At 39.6% G+C, this 22,275-nt stretch overlaps 1 protein-coding gene and 1 long non-coding RNA gene across 5 annotated transcripts in view; both read left to right on the top strand.

The window, feature by feature from the left end:
• The window catches only part of CUNH15orf41 (chromosome unknown C15orf41 homolog), a 213,568-nt gene extending 197,964 nt beyond the window's left edge, over window positions 1-15,604 (top strand). For 2 of the 3 annotated variants that reach the window (XM_029237956.1, XM_029237957.1), the window contains exon 9: window positions 14,205-14,707. In XM_029237956.1, the coding sequence (XP_029093789.1) occupies window positions 14,205-14,334 (130 nt within the window). In that variant the 3' untranslated portion in view covers window positions 14,335-14,707. Of the gene's footprint in view, window positions 1-14,204 lie in introns of all 3 variants that reach the window. The other variant, XM_029237955.1, reaches the window with a different exon arrangement.
• Window positions 15,605-15,640: 36 nt separating this feature from the next.
• On the top strand, window positions 15,641-19,122 carry LOC114904926. 2 transcript variants are annotated; one of them, XR_003796064.1, is made up of 4 exons: window positions 15,641-16,426; window positions 16,711-16,810; window positions 17,465-17,597; window positions 18,937-19,122. It is a non-coding gene; the product is annotated as an uncharacterized LOC114904926 (long non-coding RNA). The 2 variants fall into 2 exon arrangements; XR_003796063.1 differs by lacking the exon at window positions 18,937-19,122 and having other exon boundaries at window positions 17,465-18,169.
• The last annotated feature ends 3,153 nt before the right edge of the window (window positions 19,123-22,275 follow it).

The following is a 22,275-nucleotide window of genomic DNA, read 5'->3' as shown; positions in this document are numbered from 1 at the left end:
TTTCCAGAGTCCTTAAGTATTAGTTGAAAATGCTCAAGGATATACAGATTGCCAACAAACACATGAAAGAATGCTCAACATCATTAATCATTAGAGAAATGCAAATCAAAACTACAATGAGATATCATCTCACACTGGTCAGAATGGCCATCATCAAAAAATCTAGAAACAATAAATGCTGGAGAGGGTGTGGAGAAAAGGGAACACTCTTGCACTGCTGGTGGGAAGGTGAATTGGTACAGCCACTGTGGAGAACAGTATGGAGGTTCCTTAAAAAACTACAAATAGAACTACCATATGACCCAGCAATCCCACTACTGGGCATATACCCTGAGAAAACCATAATTCAAAAAGTCATGTACCACAATGTTTACTGCAGCTCTACTTACAATAGCCAGGAGATGGAAGCAACCTAAGTGTCCATCATCGGATGAATGGATAAAGAAGATGTGGCACATATATACAATGGAATATTACTCAGCCATAAAAAGGAACGAAATTGAGTTATTTGTAGTGAGGTGGATGGACCTACAGTCTGTCATACAGAGTGAAGTAAGTCAGAAAGAGAAAGACAAATACCGTATGCTAACATATATATGGAATCTAAGGAAAAAAAAATGTCATGAAGAACCTAGGGGTAAGACGGGAATAAAGACACAGACCTACTAGAGAATGGACTTGAGGATATGGGGAGGGGGAAGGGTAAGCTGTGACAAAGTGAGAGAGTGGCATGGACATATATACACTACCAAACGTAAGGTAGATAGCTAGTGGGAAGCAGCCGCATAGCACAGGGATATCAGTTCGGTACTTTCTGACCACCTAGAGGGGTGGGATAGAGAGGGTGGGAGGGAGGGAGACGCAAGAGGGAAGAGATATGGGAACATATGTATAACTGATTCACCTTGTTATAAAGCAGAAACTAACACACCATTGTAAAGCAATTATACTCCCATAAAGATGTTTAAAAAAATGCTCAAGGTTGTTCCTTTTATGCTCTCCCTTTTTAAAAATACTGAAACCATTTATCACAAAGATGAACTGTTAAGCTTGGGGAGACTTCAAAATGCCCTTGGTCTAAAAAGAAGTGTATCTGGGATGGTAAAATGAAATCTCAAGGCACTGTTCTGAAATCTATGTGTGCAGCCCTTCTTAGTGGATGACCTGGGACCAAAATGTGAGAACAGGCTCAGCAGAGTCATGTCATTAAGAGCAGGAACGTATATTTAAGTAAAATTTAAATCACTGACATCATCAGTGTTTTTTGTCAAGTCTCTTTTGAAGTAGAGTTTCTCCTGGTCCCATGAAGCTGATCAGCTTTTCTTTTTAAGGGCAGGAATGACTGTATGACGTGACCTTTCCTGCTTTCTGGCTCCAGGAAGCATCTAGTCTAGTTAGAAATGAAGGAAATGTTTTGACTCTGCTTTACTCACACTTCCTACCCAGTTCTTCATCTTGTTTTCTCCCTGGATAAAGTACTTCCCAATACTGCCTGGATTATTATTTGATCTGGTTTTCTTTCTCCTAATGGGTCTATTTCCAGTCCTCTGGACATAGATCTACCCATTCATTGGTTGGGGAGAGGGGAACAAGGGTTGGGAGGTTTCTTTATTACATTCCACTATTGGGCAGAATTTTTGTAAGGGGGCAACAATGAATTAACAACAAATTAAAATGCCGTGAAGCTTATTTATTCTCAAATCCACCTTGAATTCCAGGATACAAGTTCTATTATACCTGCTTTACAGATGGAGAACAAGACACAGGAAGTTAAAAATGAAAGGTACATTAAAGATGATGTCTTCCAGCCTCCACATTTTATGGAAGAGGAAAGATTTGTCCAGCGTGGAAGAATCCTTTAGTAAAGCATTCGTATTGAACCTAGACAGACAGGAGCCTTACCTTGAGATTGGCATGGGGAGGTGGTTGGTAGTGATGTTGTAAGGGTTTGGAAGAGTATTTGGGGGACTCTGAAGCGCAGAAGGCCTTGTAGCATAGCTACTCAGGGAGGGAGCCCTGCACGCAGAGGACATGGGTTAACACCTGCACCACTTTCAAGCTTTATCTCCTCGCATGAGTAAGCGGCCTCACCTCTCCGTGTCTCTATTTTCTCGTTTGTAAAATGGCGCTAGTAATACTTCATACCTCGTAGGTTTATTGCATGTAGTAAATGAAATAACGTACATGAAGTGGTTAGTGCAGTGCTAGGCACACGGTAAGCATGCAGGTGTTAATTCTCTTCATTGTCATCATTATGGTCAGTTTAGCACAGCTTTAGAACAGTTTCCTCAACATGAAAGTGTAAGTACTACTATTGGCTACTACTCATAGGGCTTTTGTTTTAAATGAGATAATACGTATAAATAGCTTAGAGGAGTAGCTGGCACGTGGTGATCATTCAGTATGTACCAGCTGCTGTTATGATTATGTTTATGGCTATTATTATGATTATCAGCGGTGTTATTTTCCTCAAAGAAATAAAAATCAAATAGTCTGTATCTTCTGCCAGTTCCAAAGATTGGGACTATGGCAGCAAGATAAACTTGGAGCAAAGTCAGTCAAGTATCCTTTGAATCTAGTTGACTTGAGTCTGAAATGGGTTAACCACCAGGCATTACATTTACTAGAATGCCTTACTCTAGTTGTATTTAGAAGGGGATCAAGCAGAAAAATTACAGAGCCCAGCCCTGAAGAATGACTTGTAATCTGAAGAAGGACAGATAAGATATTTTCCACCATGCAGACCCTCAGTACAACCTGCATCCAGCCCGCGGTGGGGGGTGGGGGGACTGCCAGCTGTGTCTAGCTTTAAGGTCTGTTTCCAGGTGACCACCAGTACAGCTGCCCTCCCATGCGTCTGTCTGTGCGTGACGGTCAGGCCTCTCCTGCCCACCTCACTGCCCTGTTGAGTTGAGCCACTTGAGCCACTGGAGTTGAGCCAGTGTGCCTTTTCACTCCCTCAACAGTTACCCTCATCACTTGGAAACGTCCCTGCCTCAGAGCTTCATTGTACGGATCTGGCATTAAATAAGTAATGCAGTTAAAAATAAAATCAGGTAGGGTCTTTATGGTCTTAAATTTAAAATTTTGTTAACTGTGCAGTTGACCTTCGAAGTTCAGTTTAACCGTAAAATGCATTCTTCTTTTCCTGAGCTCAATTTTCTATTTTGCTATTTTATTATACACGCCTTTTGGGGGAAAGGGCAGGGTAGAAATAAGTTAAAAGCCTCACACCAACATAGAGAAGCCATCAACTCCTCATTTTCTTAAAGCAGCACTATTGAAAATGGCGTAAAGATCATTCTGTAAAGTTTATATGTGATCGAAAAGCAAAGCAACAGGAACACAGGCTCCTCCTGAACCTGGGAATGCTCAGGCACCGTAGGGATGGTATTTGTGGTTCATGGGGTGCAAATCCGTGTGTCATACAAATACAGTTCACTTTAATAGTTTGATATCTCTTCACTCATCTTAAACACCTTAAGGTATTTCGAAAGGGAGGAAGAAATAAAACAGATGAACCTGCTGAGATATGGCCAGAAACAGTAGTACTTCATTTTGATTGATGTTTTTACAACCTTATCTTCTAGATAAAAGCTACTGTAAACAAAAGCCTACCTGAATTGATTGTATTTCAAGGAAGAGAGAGCCACCTGTGTGCAGTGATTGGCTCCCAAGTGCTTAGTTTTTCTTCTTAGCAGTTAATTCCTACCCACCTCACAGTCACCACGTCAGCCATCAGGAGTGGCCCTTCTAGGGAACAGTACTTGTGTTTCGTCCCAGCTTTTAGAACACAGCATCATCTCCCCCGTAACAACCTGGAAAGCAGAGATTCCTAATAGCCCCTCGGGGAGCTAGCTCTTCAGTGGGCAACTTGGGCATATTTTTAAGGCTCGTTTTCTCACCTTTAAAAATGACTTTTCTTCCCTACACGGTGGAGAGTTATCAGCAAAAGATTTTTTTTTTTCCAAATGCATGATAGCATTCACAGCTTCTCCTGAGGCAGGGGCTCTATAGTGGTATTCATTCATGCAATATTTATTGGCTGACTCCTGTGTGCGGTGAAATACCAGCTGTCCTCATGGAGCTTGCATTCTAGAAGTGTTTGTTTAATAACTGCAAGGCTGGATTATCTCTATTTTATTTTTTTCTAAGAACCGTATTTTGTAAATTGTTTTTCCTTGCCTGACCACTTTTCCTAATGACCTAGATGGCTCTACCTGTGGATTTTTTTCTCCTCTTTCCAGTATTTGCCTTTATGGATCTGTAAAATTGGGAGGTTTGCTTTTGAGGACTGCGATAGTTAGCCAGAGAGATTTTCCTTATCGTGAAATATTTACTGTGATTAAGAGAAATTTTTAACTACACATTTAGAGCAAGTTGGGATCTGACATACCTGAAGCATTGTGTCACATTTGGTTAACGATAGATTTATAGGGCAAACATGTATCAGCCTTAATCCTTTAGTTATTTGACTTTGCCAAGTATGAAAATTCCGATAATTTTTTTATTTTAAGCAGACTTTTATATATCCAGAACCCATAAATCTCTTTGTGTCTTGAGATAAATGTCTGACTGAAGTCTGGGTTACCCTGTGATCTTCTGTGAACTGAGCCGAGGAAAAAGAGACCCCATCCCCCCTCTACCTAATAATAAAACACTACGTGAAAAAAATATATTTGGGGTAAGCAATGTTTATGTGATAAAATCTTTTCTATTTTATAACACATTTCTAGTTTCTAGTATTCAGGAAGTTGGTAATGAAAAGTTCAGAAATAACCTCAAAATTTATCCGAGCAAGTCTCTAACTGGCAAACACCAAAATGGACTAGCGCACTGTCAGCCCATGTGTTGCCAGTGTGATGATCACTTTCCATTATGGTTGTCATATCAATTATAAATCCCCTGGCATCAAACCCTAAATCAGCTGAAATGATGGGTTTGCCTTTGGCATGTTTCCCTGGGGAAATAACTGAGAAAACATGTAATAATTCACACAACCAATTTTGTAAACTACCCCAACTTTTGGAAAAAGGCTGGGGTATAAATTCTAGGGAGATAGATATGATTTGCACCCAAGGTCCGCCTGAAGTGTTCTCTCACTCTTAGTACTTAAGTGTTTTTCAAAGTAAATATGACCTTGGGTACTTTGTGATTTTTATGGTTTCGGTTTCTTTCACTGCATTTGGTGTTTCTCTCTTCTTCCCATTTGAGGATGTGTACTGTCCACTCTACACATCCTCATTTGAAACAAAAACACAGGGCTATCATACTTAAACTCATTCTCTAGTTTTACAATGAAATCGTCTCAATATGCTTCTGATTCTGCCATCCCTCTACATCTCTTGGGACCCCTAACCCCAGTCTTCATTCTTCCCTCAAAAAAACATGTGTGTATAATGGAAAAAATTAAAAGGGCCATTGTATGAATAAATGCAGCATAGCTGGGAACTCACCTTGTCTAGGAAAACTTCTAGAACACCATGTTATTGTTCTAATTATTCTTTTGCTGTGAACCTTTTGGCACTTTGTTCGTTTATTATTATTTTATTATTCAATAATAATTATTCAATATTCAAAAACTTACATTTTACACTTAAATGTGCATGGCTCTACATTATTAAAATTTGAATTGTAAGTATCTAAAGGAGAGGAATATCCTTTCTTGTGTGACTTGTGCTCCTCGCAGGATGAATATGCAGGCTTATATGTAGACTCTTAATGGGCACATGCAGAGAGCCTGCCTCACTGCCAGGGGTTAGTGTTTCTCCAAGAAAACAGATATTAAAGACAACAGATTAAATATTAAAAAGCTTCTGCCTTTGTTTTCTATCCTGCCTACCTCAGTTTTTCTCTTTGGAGAAGAGATTTACTATAGGCTGGAAAGACTGTTAGTATAGCATCTAAGAATTTCCAACACAGAACAAAGTGGAGTGGAAATTAAGCACTTTTCCAGGCAATTTAATGTAGACATGAAAATGCCGAGTTGTATAAACACCAGGGAGAATTTCAGGTGGTTGTGGTTGTGTATTTATATACATTTTAAATTTTCTTCAAAATAATGTATTTTCTGTTTATTTTCTTTGTGGCATAAAGGCCAAGGGTGAATCAGTATTTCTCATATATTTTCCTTTTTTGTTTTCAAAATTATAGACAGTGAGTTGATGTTACAAAGAGAATTGCAATTTTACTAACCAAGATCCATGAATTGAACAAGAATATTCGTAACTAGGATTCTCTTTCTTTAGTCATTTCAATTTGCAAACACAGAACTGCCAAGCAAAAAAAGCAAATGAAACAATCAATTTATATTTTTACTTCATCTCTATATATTACCAAAAAAGAATATTCGCATTGTATATGAAATTGACCATAGTGCCAGAACCTTAGGGTGCTATATTGCATGATCACTAATCTATTATTATTGTACACATATTTATACATAGGCATAAATACACACATACTTTGCATATAAACATGTGCAAGCATATTTCACTTGGACTGAAAAGTTATTTACAACTCTGTCTAGAGATACATACAACAGTGATTAACAAGTGCATAACCAATCTACAACACGGAGATTAAAACTAAATAAACAGTATAAGAGTTTATTTTAAAACAATTACAAGATGTTTTATATTTCTCCTTCATCCTGAACTGTGTGTTTGAGAATGTGTTCTTCATGAAAACCACATGCAAGTCTTTTTGATGGTGAAACAATTGACTTCCAGCAGCCACATGTCTGCACACATCCTCAGAAGATATCCCAGACCCCACACAGCAGCTCAAAATGAGAAAAAAAAAAAGATTCTCTGCTATTCCTCTTTTGGAGAGGTGTTTTCTATTTGCTTATGAATTGAAAAATAAGATTTGGGTTGGAAACAAAGATTTGAATCAATACAGCTAGGTTTTATTTTTATTGTTTTATGAAGACCCTCATGAACAAGAAACTTTACTAAAATCATCAGATCATTCCATGGTCCTCTTGTCATCCTTCAGTTGAAAATTGTTTGTTTTATTGACTTGATCCAGATTTATATTGTAGAACCCTGGTGCATTAGAATCCTTTTTCATGTAAAAGTGGTAACGTAGCTCATTGAGAACTATATGATTAGTCTCATGAGTTTTCTCTTATTCTATGTAGAAAGACAAATTGTACAATAGGATATGAGTCTTCCACCACCCTTCACCTTCATATTATCAAAAGAGATGGAAAATTGTATTGATTTTTTTTTTAAATACATGGTTATTTTCTCTTGGAGCTGAAAACATTGATAAGCCAAGTTAATTGCACAAATATGAGATACATCTCTGTACTAGAAGGATTTTAGGAGCAAAAATGGGCCTTTGGAGTTCACCGTATCAACCCTGTTTAGCAAGTCTGAACCTTCTTTTCTGGGAAAACAAGTCTCCACCTGACACACTCACTTAGACCCGTTGCTTCCCTCAGTTTTCCTCATAACTTATTCCAGCTGTTTATTTCCATTTATGTGAACAGGCTATGATTCTCATTCCCCAGCTTACTTCCACCTGATTGTCAAATGCTTCAAATATGCTCCCTCAAATGCAGTCACTTTAATTTCTTTCACCTGAATTGTACGTTGCTTTACATATACTTCCTAAACATGGTGACACTTAAACCTAAAAGAGTAGCTAGATAAACTTTTTAGTGTGAAACTATTGACTTCATACTTGAAGAATTATTCCTGTAGGACAGGTGAATTCCGACGCATACACTGAACTTTTGATTAGTCACCTGCCTTCCAGGCCCCCGCTCCTCTCTCATTTCCAGGTGTTGTAAATATTTTTTCAAAGGTGAATGACTGTTACAAATTGCTGTGTAAATACAAGGCATAATGAGAGACAGTATAATGTAGTGGTTACAAGCACAAGCCATAGAGCCAGACTGCTTAGGTTCAAAGCCTAACCATTTTAGTGCCTCAGTTTTTTCATCTGTGAAATGGGGATAATCACAGTGTCACCCCACCCTTCCTGCATAGGGGGCTGGCTTGTGCATATCAAACTAGTCTGTACATGTAAAAGTGCTTGAAGGGCTTCCCTGGTGGCGCAGTGGTTGAGAGTCCACCTGCCGATGCAGGGGACACGGGTTCGTGCCCCGGTCCACGAAGATCCCACATGCCACGGAGCGGCTGGGCCCGTGAGCCATGGCCACTGTGCCTGCGTGTCTGGAGCCTGTGCTCTGCAACGGGAGAGGCCACAACAGTGAGAGGCCTGCGTACTGAAAAAAAAAAAAAAAGTGCTTGAAGCACTGCCTGCCACGTAATGAGTGTGCAGTAAAAGTTACCTTTTTGCTGTTGGGTATTAGAATCATTTTATTTGTATTAAGACAGCATCTTTATAGACATAATGTCTGGTCAAGTGCCCTCTGAAATCTGTGGAGACATAGAAGCTAAACAGGCTTCAGGAAACCAACCAGGGAGCTGGTTTTGGGGGCTAATTTCGCAAAATGATATCTAATATGTGATTGGAAAACTCTAAATTCCTGCATTTATCTTTCATTTCAACCTCTCTGAAGAAGGTGCCTCAAGGAAAAGTCTTAACAATAGAAAGTTAATAGTCTTTTCTCCATAAGTAAAACTACCATCCAAGTAATTCCTGCGTTATAGGGTAGTGTAGAGGCATGGCAAGGAAGGGAGGGTATTTTTTTTTTTTATAGTTTAGAAAGAGTAAGCAAGTCCTTCCTTAATTTGGGGGCCCAAATTTCCTGTCTGTGCCTCTGACTTTCTCAGAGAGCTGTAGAAAGACTTCCTTTATAACTTGTACCGTATTCTGTCCAACATTCATAATCTAACAACCTCAGAGACTATCTGAGGATAGCTAAATTTTTCTGGAAAACTAAGAATTTGCTCACTGAAGTACCATTTTTAAAACATTCTTGGTGACAATTTTTTTTAAAATGTCTTACAGATTTTACTGCCTTTTTTAACTGAACAAAATGAAACCAGCATTTGTTTTTCCTGGGCTGTCCTCAGCACCTGTTGAGGTTGACAAAGTCTATTTGCCCCCGCACCAAATAGCCTTGGATTACTACAATTGGGTTGTTTTTTTGTTTGTTTGTTTGGTTGGTTGGGTTTTTTTAGTGTCTCTTCTCTAATTGTCAGCAGTCACCTCAACTGTAACCAACCTCCCACACCCTATCTCTACCCTCTCTATTTGCAGCTTCAGAAGCCCAATAACCAACTCTAACACCAAAACCACAAAACTTGAGAAAATATGCAGAATTCTTCATTTTATTTTATGATTTCTATATTTCTTTGGATAACCCCAGCATCCTAGATATGCAGCAGGGAGGGGCATTGGTATATAGTCTAAGTTAGGAGCCAGGAAGCTCTGTTAGTGTAAAAACACAGAGTTGCTTCGTATCTGAGATTTCCCCTTGATGAAGAGTTGCTACTTATTGATAATCTCATTCGGTAATCCCTTCTGCTATAAAGTCTAGGTGCAAGTGTAACTGACAAAAGCCAGTCTGTAGCCAACAGGACTCTCCATACTGCATACGTGAAGAATGGTATTTGACTACGCAAGTCTGTAGTGCAGGTGTATCTATTAGTTATCTATTGCTACATTAAAAAAAAACACCCAAAACTACATGACTTAAAATAGCACACATTTGTTATCTCCCCTCTTCTGTGGGTCAGGAATATGGGTATAGCTTGTTGGGCCCTCTTCTTCACCTTCTCTCAGCATTTAAGTTATTGGCTCAGGGTCTGCGGTCTCATCCAAAGGCTTGACTGAGGAAAGATCCACTTCCAACCTCACTCAATGATTGTTATTCATGTGAAATCAAAATCTGATTCTTGGTTACTTTTAAACATTGCCCTAGGTCTGTGCTCAAGAGCTACAATAGGAATCTAATTCCTTCTCCCATGAGCAGTGTAAACATCCATAGGTGGTGAATGAGCACATCACCACCCTAAGTTCTCATTTCCAGGTCACATATACTTTGTTAATCTAATGCTTCCTCAAACATCCTAGAGTTCTCCTCTGGACCATTTCCAGACTAGAGATATTCTCCTTAAAATATGACACCAGAACCCTCCACAACACTCTACGTGTGGTCTAACCAGTTCATAGGGCATTTCCCCTCTTTTTCTGGTTAAAGAAATACCATTCTAATACCATTTTACCACATTTAGTAGACTGATCACTACATCATGGCAAGACAGTCACAGACCCTCCAGCCACTCCTGGGCTCCAAAACATGTTCCTCCACTTTTTAGCCAAGACCTTTGGCAAGATACTTAATTTCTCTGTGCCTCAGTTTCTTCATTTGTAAAATAGGGACAGTAATTGTATCTCCCTCCCTCATGGGGCTGACCTGAGAGTTAAATGGATCGATACGTGTAAAGTGCCTAGAACAGTGTCTGTCACATAGTAAGTGCGATGAAAGTGTTAATAATTAACATGGTTGTAACTGTTATTATTACTAGCACTATAATCTGTTAGTATGCCATTAGGGTGCTATCCTGCTCACTAATAAAAATGCCAAACCATGGCAATAGCCGAGTCCTTTCATCTTGCCCATCTCTAGGCCACCACTGATTGAGTAACCAGTGCAACAAAGCTGTCTGATCCTATTATCCTATTATTAACTCTGTGTTCTCCATCTTGTTCTTGAGGGTATCTGTCATGTACCAGGTACTGTGCTAGCCCCAGAGGACACAAATGTAAATAAAACATGGCCGTTGCCCTCAAAAGGGTCACAACGTAGCAAAGAGACAAATGATGAAACGTGTAATCTCTGGGAGACAACTGTGCACAAAGACCACAGAAGGGTGCCCAGCTTTCATTCCACAGCCTCCTGCTTAATTTCTCTAAATACTCTAAAATGGAAGGACACCAGAGAAACACATTTCAAACACATTTATACGGTTGTCATTATTTATGAGGAGCTTTATCTTTCATACCCTCAAGGTCTGTCATGGCTCTTGACTTTCACCTCCCATTTTTTCAAGAGGTATTTGTTATTGTTGCTAATTTGGTGGTATTTTATTTGCAAGCAGAATTACTTGTTCAAGAGTCACTTACATTCCAGGCTCTGCTCCACAGGAGTTTTTAAAATCCATTTGGAGTCTTTGATCTTATTACTTGACCATGAGTATAGTAACCTTCAAATTATAGTCAACCTTGAAATGTGTTTACACAGTCAATTCAGATATCCATATACATCCCATTACTGAGTGTCTCCAGCCTGGTAGGGAGGGCTGCAATCCCAGTAGCAGACCAACCCTCTGCTTTGCACATTTGCTCAGATCCAAGGACTCTGTTTTCTTTTAAATTTGTGAATAGACTCTGATTTTTATTGGTCACAAAGGTTACGTTTGCCTTCCCAGTGATCTCATTATTGTCCAGTAGTGCCACAATAAATGGAAGTAGGCATCAAAAAGGTGAAGTCTCTAGGCCCATCAGCCTGTACTTGACCAACATAAAAATTTCCTAGGTCTTGTTTACTCCGTTTTACAACTTTTCAGAAGGAAATACTAGAGATGGGTTGCTTGATTTTTCGAATTATCAGCCTACATGTTGCCTTCTGCTGGTTCCGATAATGGAGGAATGGATTATGTAATGTTGCCTAATGCGGTCGGCCTCTTCATAAACAGCCGAGTTGCTGAAAGGTTAATTTGCCAGCATCTGATAATCTCTGGATCCTCAGCTGTTGGAGAAACGTCAGAAATGCACTCAAGGTATTGGGAACAAGGCCAGGTCTTGTTCTCCCGTTAAATTTCCAAACTTTTAACTCTCTAAAGTCCTCATTATTTTTGTCATTCAAAGACTACATAATTTGAAAGCCTCCGTCTACCAATCTTTATTTACAAAGGGAGTCATATTTCCTCGTTTTTAATTAATTAAGCACATATTGTCAATCAGAGCTTTTGGGTCATATGAGAGAGCTGGTATTTCCCAAGTAAATATAATTTCACCCCAAAGCTAGGGAACAATGACTTAGATAGAGGGTAGAGCCTTATTGTGAGTCATTTCTCATATATACTAAAAACAGTTCATAGATCTGTGTTGCTACCTTCAGAGAGTCCTCCTAAGTGAACCACTACATGAAATGTTTAGATTCACAATCTTGCAAAACCTTTTCCAGGTGCTGATTTCATGCGTTGCCTCACAAGTGAAACAAGTCCACTTTCTTGGTTACTGAGGTGTTCCCCAGCCTGACTTTCATGCCTAGAAAATGCCATTTTCGTAAAGAGCCTTCTTGCTTCGTGTCCTTTGGCTTATGATTCAGGGAAAGCACAGGCTGGTGATATGTGTTTTTGTTTTATTAAATCTTTAAAATACTGGGCTTGTTGTTTATGACCTCTATATATTCTTTTGTTCTTTTCCATGACTGGTTAGATCACCTTTTTTTTTTTTCCTCCCTTCATAGAAACATGAGCGCCTTTCTAAAGAACACCACGGCCTCAAGAATGGCTGTGTAATAAAACAGGGGAATGTGTTGAGGTTAACAGTAGATTTCTTGAGGCTGTGACTGAGGGCTGCTTCACTGATGGGAAGGTTTGAGGCTTCTCAGACATTGTCCTCCAAATCACAGGTCTTCTTGCTCTTGCCAGACTTGTTTTGACAAACCTGAGATCATTTGATACTAGTCATAGAGCTCTTTGTAAAATCAAGATACCAAATGGTATCCATTGCAGACAATTGTTTGTGATTAAAAGTTACTAAGAAACCCTTGGTTTAAATGGAAGCAAGACCTCATCCAGGTGTGAGCTTCACCTGGTGTGCATTTAAGCACTGGGGCCCCAAATACCTCGTGCCCTAGGTGCCTGTTTCTTCTGACCACAAAGGAAACCCTCCCCAGAGATACTGAGAGACAAAAGCATTTGCAATCAGCCCTGAATTCAGGTAAATGTCACAGCGCCTGGTGCTCCAAGTCTTCTCATCCTATACAGCTCCTGTGTCCCCTAGAACAAGTTCAGCTGATGAGTCAACATCTCATGATTCTATCCCTGCATGGAGGGAATACAAAAGTTTTAATTAATCTCGTGTACAGCTTGGCAAATAAACTATTCCATGACATCCAACTGAACTTGTTTCTGTGCATACAGTATCTTGCAGCCCATCCTGTACTGTTAGGTTTGGCAAGTACACTTCAGCATATAATAAATCATGGAAGGAAAAAGCTTTTTGGCCTAGCGTGGTTCAGCCTGCTGTAATGTCAGAATACAGAAAGCAGTTCTGTTTTTAGACATCCTTTTACTAACCCAACGTTCATAATTTATGCTTTCACTGTAAAATTCCTGCAACATGACACCAAAAGTAGAGCTGCCCTTTAATTAAGTACTCTCGGTAGGAAAAACGTGAAACTGATGTGCAAAACATCTCTGTGTGCACAGTGATTGATAGTGATTACATCGTTATGAACCCAGCCTAGAGGTCTCAGCTTCCTGCTGGCTACTTCCTGAGTGAGCCGCTAACCAAATTGGAGATAATTCGGAGGCACAATTTAGAAACATTGAGGTTTCAAGCCTCCATCTGTCTAGACTTTTTCAGAACTCTACATGGCATTATTCCTTACTTTCGTGATGAGAACCTACGACCAAATTTCATGCCATGTTCACGCTTAGAGAGGCTGTAATGCAGAGAGTGAAGGGGCCGAGAGAACTCTTTGCAGGATCCCAGTTGTCATATGGGTTTGTTTTTTGTTTTTAAGACTAGAAAGAATGAATGACAGAAGGAACTTCTGGCCCTATTGGTACGTGAATAGAGCATTATAGCCAGAAGAAGACCTTGAGCTGTTGATTTTTTAAAAATTATTTTCCAAATATTTTTTTTCCCTTAGTTGAAAATAGGTAGGTTTAACTTTTAAAAGAGTGCCTCTAAATGTCAAGAGGCTAAAATCCCAAGCCTGGTGCTGCCCAAATCAATGCTGTTTCTACTCTGCTTTTGTCCTTCATCAGCTAAGTCGTCACAACACCTGACTGAGAGGTAATTAGAGCAGTGAAATAGTTCAGGTTCCTTGAAAGAAAGGTAACAAATCCGTCCAAGGCGGTGACACTTGCATGAAATAAGCTCTTTGGTGTAAGTTCAGCTACTTTCAGTCATAATCGTAGCAACCGAAACAAAAACTTTGTACAATAAAGTCATTTAATCATCTTATCCATGCTTCGAAGATTACCTTTTTCTGGAACTATGTTGATACTATGTGTGCATGTTATTTTCTCATGTTTTTGCAGGTTTGGGCCAGGCTTAGTCATCTACTGGTACGGATTTATCCAGGAGCTAGACTGTAACCGGGAAAGGGGCATCCTGCTCCAAGCCTGTTTCCCCACCAACATCGTCACCTTATGCCATAGCATTGCTTGACCCTGATGATCCTGGAAGAGAAGCTAGGAGGAAAAGATGAATCCGGAAGCAATTTTACTTTCCTGCAGTGTAAACTCCTGGCACCATCTGCCCTGAACTTCAGCTGAACTCTCGCTGCCCGTGGTCACACCACTACCTCTTTAGACAAACATATCAAGAGTTTCTGTTTTCCTTCACCCCTTGCTCATGTGAACAGCCAAGAACTACAGACACAGCCCACTCATTATCAGCATTTCTGTCTCTGTCAAACAGTTAGTTTATAGATAGTCATAATCTTTCTTCCTTCCGGATGGTTTCTCCTTATATACTGAACAAAAGAAAAAATGTGGAGACTGAAAGGTGTGATTTTTCAATTTTCCTCCCAGTTACTGAATCGCCCTCTTTTTTTTTTTTTTTTTTTTTTTTTTTTGTTAACCCTCCTTTCTTTCTCTCTCCCTCCCCCTTTCTCTTCATGTACACTCACAGATACCCAGGGTTGCGTTACTGTCATGGAATAACCTAGCACAGTCCCAGCAAAGCCGAAATCGTGAAGGCTGCAACTAGATTTTCGCTCTCACCTGCAAGGGCAGACCTTGCTGGGAGCCTGCGTTTGTTTTGTCCAGTCTATGGTTTCCTGACTTCTATGGCAGTAAGCCAAGCTGAAAAAAATATACTTGATGAGAATTTCCTCTTTCTATAATATTTATTTGAGCACCAAACATTTTCCATTTATCTCATTTAAAAGCATTAGTTACGTTGTGTCTGGAAACCACACTCCTTCTTTGGACTGGGGGCTGAGGGCAGACGACTGAAGCTGGGTGCCAGCCTTGACAAGAGTTTATTTTTAAACGTAACTAGTTGTCAGTATGTATGGTAGTCAGTATTTTTATGAGTAAAATTTTTCAAAAGCGCATTCTGTACTCTGCTTTGTATCTGCATTTTATACCGCATAATTATATAACACTCAAATAATTTAGGCATTAGGATTGTTCGGCTTTGAATGAATTAAGTGTACCAAAAATAAACCTAGAGCAATTTTCAAGTAAGCAAAAGAAGTTTTGTATTTGTTCACTTTCATTTATTCACTTTTTCTACTGCAAACCAAATTTCAATCTAAAGGAAAACATCAGTAAATTCATTATAAACCTATCTTTTAGGAAGGTGAAAAATTAATCCATACCCAAAAATGTACTTAGTAAAATATTTGCCCTCATGTTGACAAAACATAATATTCTTTATAATGTTGAATGAGTTTGGAAATATTAGTAAAAATGTAACTTTTACAAACACCTTCAAGTTATATACATTGCTTGGTTCTTTCAAAAGACTAAATATACCATTTGTACTTTGTTCATTTTGTACCTAAGAAGATTTGCAGAAATCTGCCTACTGCCTTTCCTTTTGAAGGACACAAACATATCAGGTTCAGGCATGGATTTTAGCTCTGTTGCAAGTTGCATTAAACAAAAAAGAAAGAGGAAGAAGATGAAACAGTAAGGCGGCATCAGGCAAACTTCTGTTTCAGTGTAAAATTCACCATGCAGGTTTCATGAGTAAAATAGAATGATTTGGAACCACTGCTGTTGTCTTGATACACACTCACACACACACACACATTTTAGACTAAAATGTTGTTAAAAGCAGTTTTCATGGCATGCTCTAAACTGCTTTTTCTTCTTTAGAAATAAATTACATTTATCTGCACAGATGTTGAAAACCCTGTTAAACCTTCGTCAAGGATTTGTTTTAAACAAATTTATGATGAAGGTGCACAAATAAATTTAAAAAATGAAAGAGGTGCTTGCATTTCAGAATTTGCTCTTCTACCTGGTGCCCTGACATAATGTGTTAGGAGAAGGTACTGGTGTTCTCTGGCAAGGGCACCACCTCCTCTTTATGAATGGGGTTTTAAAATCTGGCCCTGAAAAGTGGGGAAGGAACCTGCAGTAGACTGTACATACTATGATAAAGTTACAAGTTATTTAAAACTAAGCTTTATTCAACATAAAAACTAATGTGATTATAACGTCTACTATTTTTCAGTTGGAAGAGTGTGGTGAGGGGCCTAGCGTTCCCAGACTGGGAGCTGAAATCCTCCTTGTTCCTCTTTTATGTAAGGAATACTTATCTGTGGTCTATCTGTACGTGTTGTTTGTTTACTTGTTTTTTAAATTTAGACAGTTTAAATTTAAATTTAAACATCAGCCCTAGAGGGTATACATGGGGTGACAACTTTTTTTTTTTTTTTTTTTGCTCTCATCGTTAGAACATTAACATTAAAGTCAAATCTTGTGTTATGGAGCTTTCTGCAAACTGTGTTAATAAATTATGCCAAGTCAGAAAGCAGGAGTATATGCACAAACGTCAAACTAAATGATGTTCTCTCTGCATATATAGACTTGCCCAGTGTCTGCTCTCACAAACAAGAGACCCTATTTGTTCGAAGCATGCAGAGGCATGAGCTCAGAACAAAGCTGATCCAGCTCCGATATTTCAGGTGACTTCATAGACCCCACCCCATTTCCACCCAAAAAACAAACGAAAAACAGTGAGAATTCTTTTTTTTTTTCTTTTGCTTCAGGCGAGGTGTATGTCAACTCTTCTGAACACTCCTAAAATCATATATTAAAGGGAGGCTCAGGGGTGCAGAGCAGAAAGCTGGATCTCCAGAGGGAATCATTTTCTTTTAAGCATCAGCGTGTGTACCTGCTCATTATTGGCAAGGCTTGATTCCACCCTGGAAGAAGATGATAAACTGTCCGTCTTTGGGGGGGCGCATTCACTCATTGAAGCCTCCAGGGGACAGCTTAGAGCCCTGGATGAGGTCATCCACTAAATGGGCCCTGGGGGGGCCTCACTAATTAATGCACAGCCCCCAAGTGAACAGTTAATTCACTCACCCCTCCCTGAGGAGCTACACCCAGTGTTTCCTTTCCTCTCTGGAACCAAGATAGCTGAGATGTCTGCTCTTTTTAACCTGTTCCGCCCTAGGACCTGGAGTTTCAGTTGAATTAGATCTTCCATGTGCTGTACTCCCCTCACTTCCTGCCTCTTCCCGGCTGTCCTTGCCTTCTCCTGCCTTTGCAGTTTCCTTCCACGTGGACACACGTTCTGCACTCTCTCACTACCCCTTGTCTCTTTTTCTCTCTAGAAAATGATCCCAGGACCAAAATGCAGCTCATCGGAGTCCTGATCCATATATTTTTTGGAGTCCAAGTTGGGGGAGAACAATTGACCTAAGCTCTCTGGGGAAAAGCACACCTAAGCATCTTTGGCATCTGAAGGTGATAAAACTTGGAACTAAGATATTACAGGGTCAAATATGGTCTGAGGTTTAGTGTGTCAGTAACTGTTTTGGCAAAAGGAGCCAAAAGAACATGTGAGGTTTACAGATACTTTCAGGCTGAATGGTGGTGTTCAGCTGATTAAAATTACGAATTTAAATAGTAAAATGTCTCTGTGATTTAGTTAGAGAATCACTCCTAGCTCGTTCATGTTGGGGGCAGCTTGCCATTTTCCATGTGATCTGCAAGTTGCCTCAAAAGTATAACTATTTTGTGAATAGGACAGGAGGAGAAAATCTCCCAATTGGCACATTCTCAATTAGGGTCAAGGAACAAAGCCACCTTAACTAGAGAGGAAATAAAAGGCAAACAATAGGAGTTTGCCTGCACTGTCACCACTATAGAGAGGTGCCTCTCTGGACCTGCCTGGTAAGTCACTCTCAGGTTAAGGAAGGGTCGCAGTGACAAAAGTTCGGACCATCTAATTGTATTACCCCAAACTAACCTTCCTATATATAGTAAAAACAGTCTGAAGATGTTTTATTAAGAACATGCCTGGATTCGAAAGATTAAGGAAAATGGAATTATGAATTAAATAATAACCAGAACAGCTTGGGTTCCCCTTGTGTTTTTCACTTTCCTGCTATTGTTTTGAATGTGGCTGTGAGACAAAGAGCTGCTTAGGTCAAGGACTATAAATTACAGTTTTCATACAATAGTCATCCACTAAAATGATTTCAAAGCTTGATCAAAGTACTTCAAAAAGACTTTTAAAACTTTTCCACAATGCAGGGGGAGGGGAAACGCTCATTTGATGCCTTAATTTGCTTCAGTCTAGCAGAGTTGCATCTTGGCGTCATACCTACTTTATATAAAATCCCACTCATTAGTTAAAGAAACCCAACTTGTTCTTATTGTTGTCTCATGTACAAGTAAAAAGGATTTAAGTTTCCATCTGGTTAACTAGCACAACTAAACCTTCGGAGACACTTGTAAGGAAAAGATGCACATAATCCTGCTTTAAAATAAGCATAACTTGACAATATTTAATCGTGATATGCAAGGTATTTAAGACTAACTCCCTGTCTTAGAAAAAAGTGGATATCAGTGGATTTAGTTGTCATCTTAATAATAGTCATGATAATAGATAGATTTCATTTTTCATCTCTTTTCCCTCAACATGCATGTACCTGGAGCTGTCTCATGTTATAAGCAAGGATGATGGGAGGTACCCTAGTGGTAGATAAGCTAAGCAGATTCTAGGCCCAGCCATACATGAAGACAGTGTGGGATTGCTGCAACAATGCTTCTATGTCAGGTAATTTTTATTTTTTAAAAGGAAGGTCACTTGGAAATGCTGACATGAGATATAACCAAGTCAATTAAGTGATAACAATGGAACTTCAGAGTTTGAGGCCTGAACATGAAGCCACCAACCGTTAACCTAAAGCAGTGAATTCCCCTGGAAACAGCCTCCGTTAAAAGCATTTCTAGAATAAATAGCACTATTTTCTTTTAAAAAAAAAAAAGCCTTTGTCATTTTTATATTCAACACAGATACAATCCGAAATTACAATTGAGTTTATCTATAGGAGACTCTTTTTTTTTTTTTTTTTTTTTTAACGGTACGCGGGCCTCTCACTGTTGTGGCCTCTCCCGTTGCCGAGCACAGGCTCCGGACGCGCAGGCTCAGCGGCCATGGCTCACGGGCCCAGCCACTCCACGGCATGTGGGATCCTCCCGGACCGGGGCACGAACCCGTGTCCCCTGCATAGGCAGGCGGACTCTCTACCACTGCACCACCAGGGAAGCCCAGGAGACTCTATCTTTTAATTTTAATTGAAATTTCTTTTATAGGGCAAATCAAAATTTACATAATCCAAACGACCTCTGTAGGAAACCATAGTTTTGTAAGTAAACCGAAAGCTGTAAACAAGAGCCTTTTATTTGATTGTGCCACATTTATCTCAATTGTTGACATATTTCTTTCTGTAGTTGTTTAATGGCAAGATTTCTGACTCGCTTGTAAGCTCCATAGAGTAGGAACTATATCTTGTTCCCCGCTCTAACCCCTAATAGCTAACAGAGTTCCTGGCACAGAGCAGGTGTTCAATAAATGTTGAATGCACAAATGAATGACTGTTAAATTTATATTAAATATGTTCTCACTTGCTTTCATTAAAGAAATAATTGGGCCTTTTTAATTTTAACTTTCTCATCTTCTTCAGCTGAAAACTGGGTGTATGTATTGGAATCGGAGAAAAGCATCATATATTTTGGTGTTAATTAGAGAATTACTTACTTTAGAAACCCTCAAAACCTAAAATACAGCAGTCTCATCAACCAGACTATTTGATACTTAGTCTTAAGGGGAATTCATGTTCTTTCATTGCATTTGCCTTAAATTTAGCCTTAGTACCTTATTGTTTACCCAGTATATTGCTAAATTAACTCAAACATTTTAAAATCTTATCTTTGTTTCTCTTAAAAAAAAAAGGCATAAGGCTTAAGGCTTATCTTTATATTTCTATTTAAGAAACAGTTTACCCTAAAATCAAGTCAGGGTCCCAAATAAAATATGTTTTGTACACAGGTTTGGGGATATTCAGTGGAATTATTAGATTAACTGCAAATGGTGCTTTTAATTGCTCACTTTTATAATGCTGAGTTGATATCAGAGTGCTTCCTGGCCATAGAAGTGTCTGCTGGCTCAGGAGAGAAGGGTTCTTTGGTCATTTGCCAACAGGATCTGACTTGGGAGAGACACTGTCCATGAACTGCTCAGGGGGCATTTCCCTGTTAGTCATTAATTCAGAGTATATTATCAAAGGCATTTGGCATATTTCCTCATATTTTGAAAACTTATAACACAAAAGGAACTGGAATTTCCAAGTTTCTCCTTTGCTCTCCCAGGACTTAATTTGTTGGGGCCGTTTTGGTGTGTGATTCCTTCTGTGAGTGTCTGGAGAGAACTAAAGCCCAGGACAGACGTCACTGTGATTGGGTCCTCTTTGGCTCTGTGGGATGTTTCCATCTTGTATTTCTAGCATTTAGACTCTTCAAGACACAAGTATTTATAGAGTCCCTAATGTGTGTTTAGAAGTGTTTGAGGTGCTGTGGGAAATTCAAAAATGTGCAATAAATGGTCTTTTTTTTTTTTTTTAAGATTTAATTTTATTTATTTTTGGCTGCATTGGGTCTTCGTTCCTGCATGCAGGCTTTCTCTAGTTGTGGCGAGCGGGGGCTACTCTTCGTTGCGGTGTGCAGGCTTCTCATTGCAGTGGCTTCTCTTGTTATAGAGCACGGGCTCTAGGCACGCGGGCTTCAGTAGTTGTGGCACGTAGGCTCAGTAGTTGTGGCTGGCGGGCTCTAGAGCACAGGCTCAGTAGTTGTGGCGCACGGGCTTAGTTGCTCCGTGGCATGTGGGATCTTCCCGGATCAGGGCTCGAACCCATGTCCCCTCCATTGGCAGGTGGATTCTTATCCACTGTGCCACCAGGGAAGTCCCAAATGGTCATTTTTTTTTTTTTTTTTAATATATCATTACTTGTCAAAATGAAAACAAAAGATTTGAAAATGTCAGGGAGGACACTTACAGGGTAAGAAGGAAAGAAGCAAACCTATGGGGCTTTTAATAAGATATTTTACTTCTAGACTTCAGGCAGCAAATAGTTTTCTATTTGCTTGTGGTAGCTGCACCCACTGCTATAGAGAAGGATTCTGAGGCCAAGTTCAGCTCAGCGGGAAATAGGGTTGTGATCAATTATGGGCACTAATCTTTGGAGTGGGTAGTGATCACATAGATGCCACATAGTTTCAATTCCCACCCTAGGTCATTCATGTTTAGTGCAAGTATAAGTACATTCTAAGCATTTGGAACAGAACTCATAATCTTGTTCATGGGCCTGAGTAATAAAATAAGCAGTAACATTTTTCACTGGTTCTATAACATCAAGTGAAATAACATCTGTCCATGGCTGAGATCTGTTTAGTAATTCATATAAGCAAAACATTTCAATAGGAATATGATTTTAAAACTCAAGATAAACACTTTAGAAGGCCACAGATAATTATTGCTCTCAGTAAAGTAAACGCCTACAAGTTACATGACATTATTGATGAAAAACATTGGGTTTCGGGCTTCCCTGGTGGCGCAGTGGTTGAGAGGCCGCCTGCCGATGCAGGGGACACGGGTTCATGCCCCGGTCCGGGAGGATCCCACATGCCGCGGAGCAGCTGGGCCCGTGAGCCATGGCCTCTGAGCCTGCGCGTCCGGAGCCTGTGCTCCGCAACGGGAGAGGCCACAACAGTGAAAGGCCTGCGTACCGCAAAAAAAACCCCAAAACATTGGGTTTCTATACGTTGGGCTCTGCATGAGGATCGTGAGATTTGAGGATTGTCTCCTATTAGATGGTCTCACATACTCATTAGTTTTTTAGTTTTCTTGTTTGTTTTCCTGGTAAAAACAGGCTTGGGGTTTCAAGGTCAGCTGCAGACTGTGCCTTCCTTCTCTTTCATGGTCTTTATATCATGTGGGTATCAATTTCCTACTTAGTGCAGGGCATTTTTATAAAGTAGTTATTGTATACTTGTTATATTTGTTTTAAAATATGCTCCCAAAAAGAAATCTTAAAATATTTTCAAGGATGAAAGAGATAGGTATGCTGTACATGGTAAT

The sequence above is a fragment of the Monodon monoceros genome, unplaced genomic scaffold (genome assembly GCF_005190385.1).
Source record: "Monodon monoceros isolate NGI ecotype Baffin Bay Population unplaced genomic scaffold, NGI_Narwhal_1 Super_Scaffold_21, whole genome shotgun sequence".
NCBI classification, from domain to species: domain Eukaryota; kingdom Metazoa; phylum Chordata; class Mammalia; order Artiodactyla; family Monodontidae; genus Monodon; species Monodon monoceros.
This window is presented reverse-complemented; position numbering and strand designations above follow the sequence as displayed.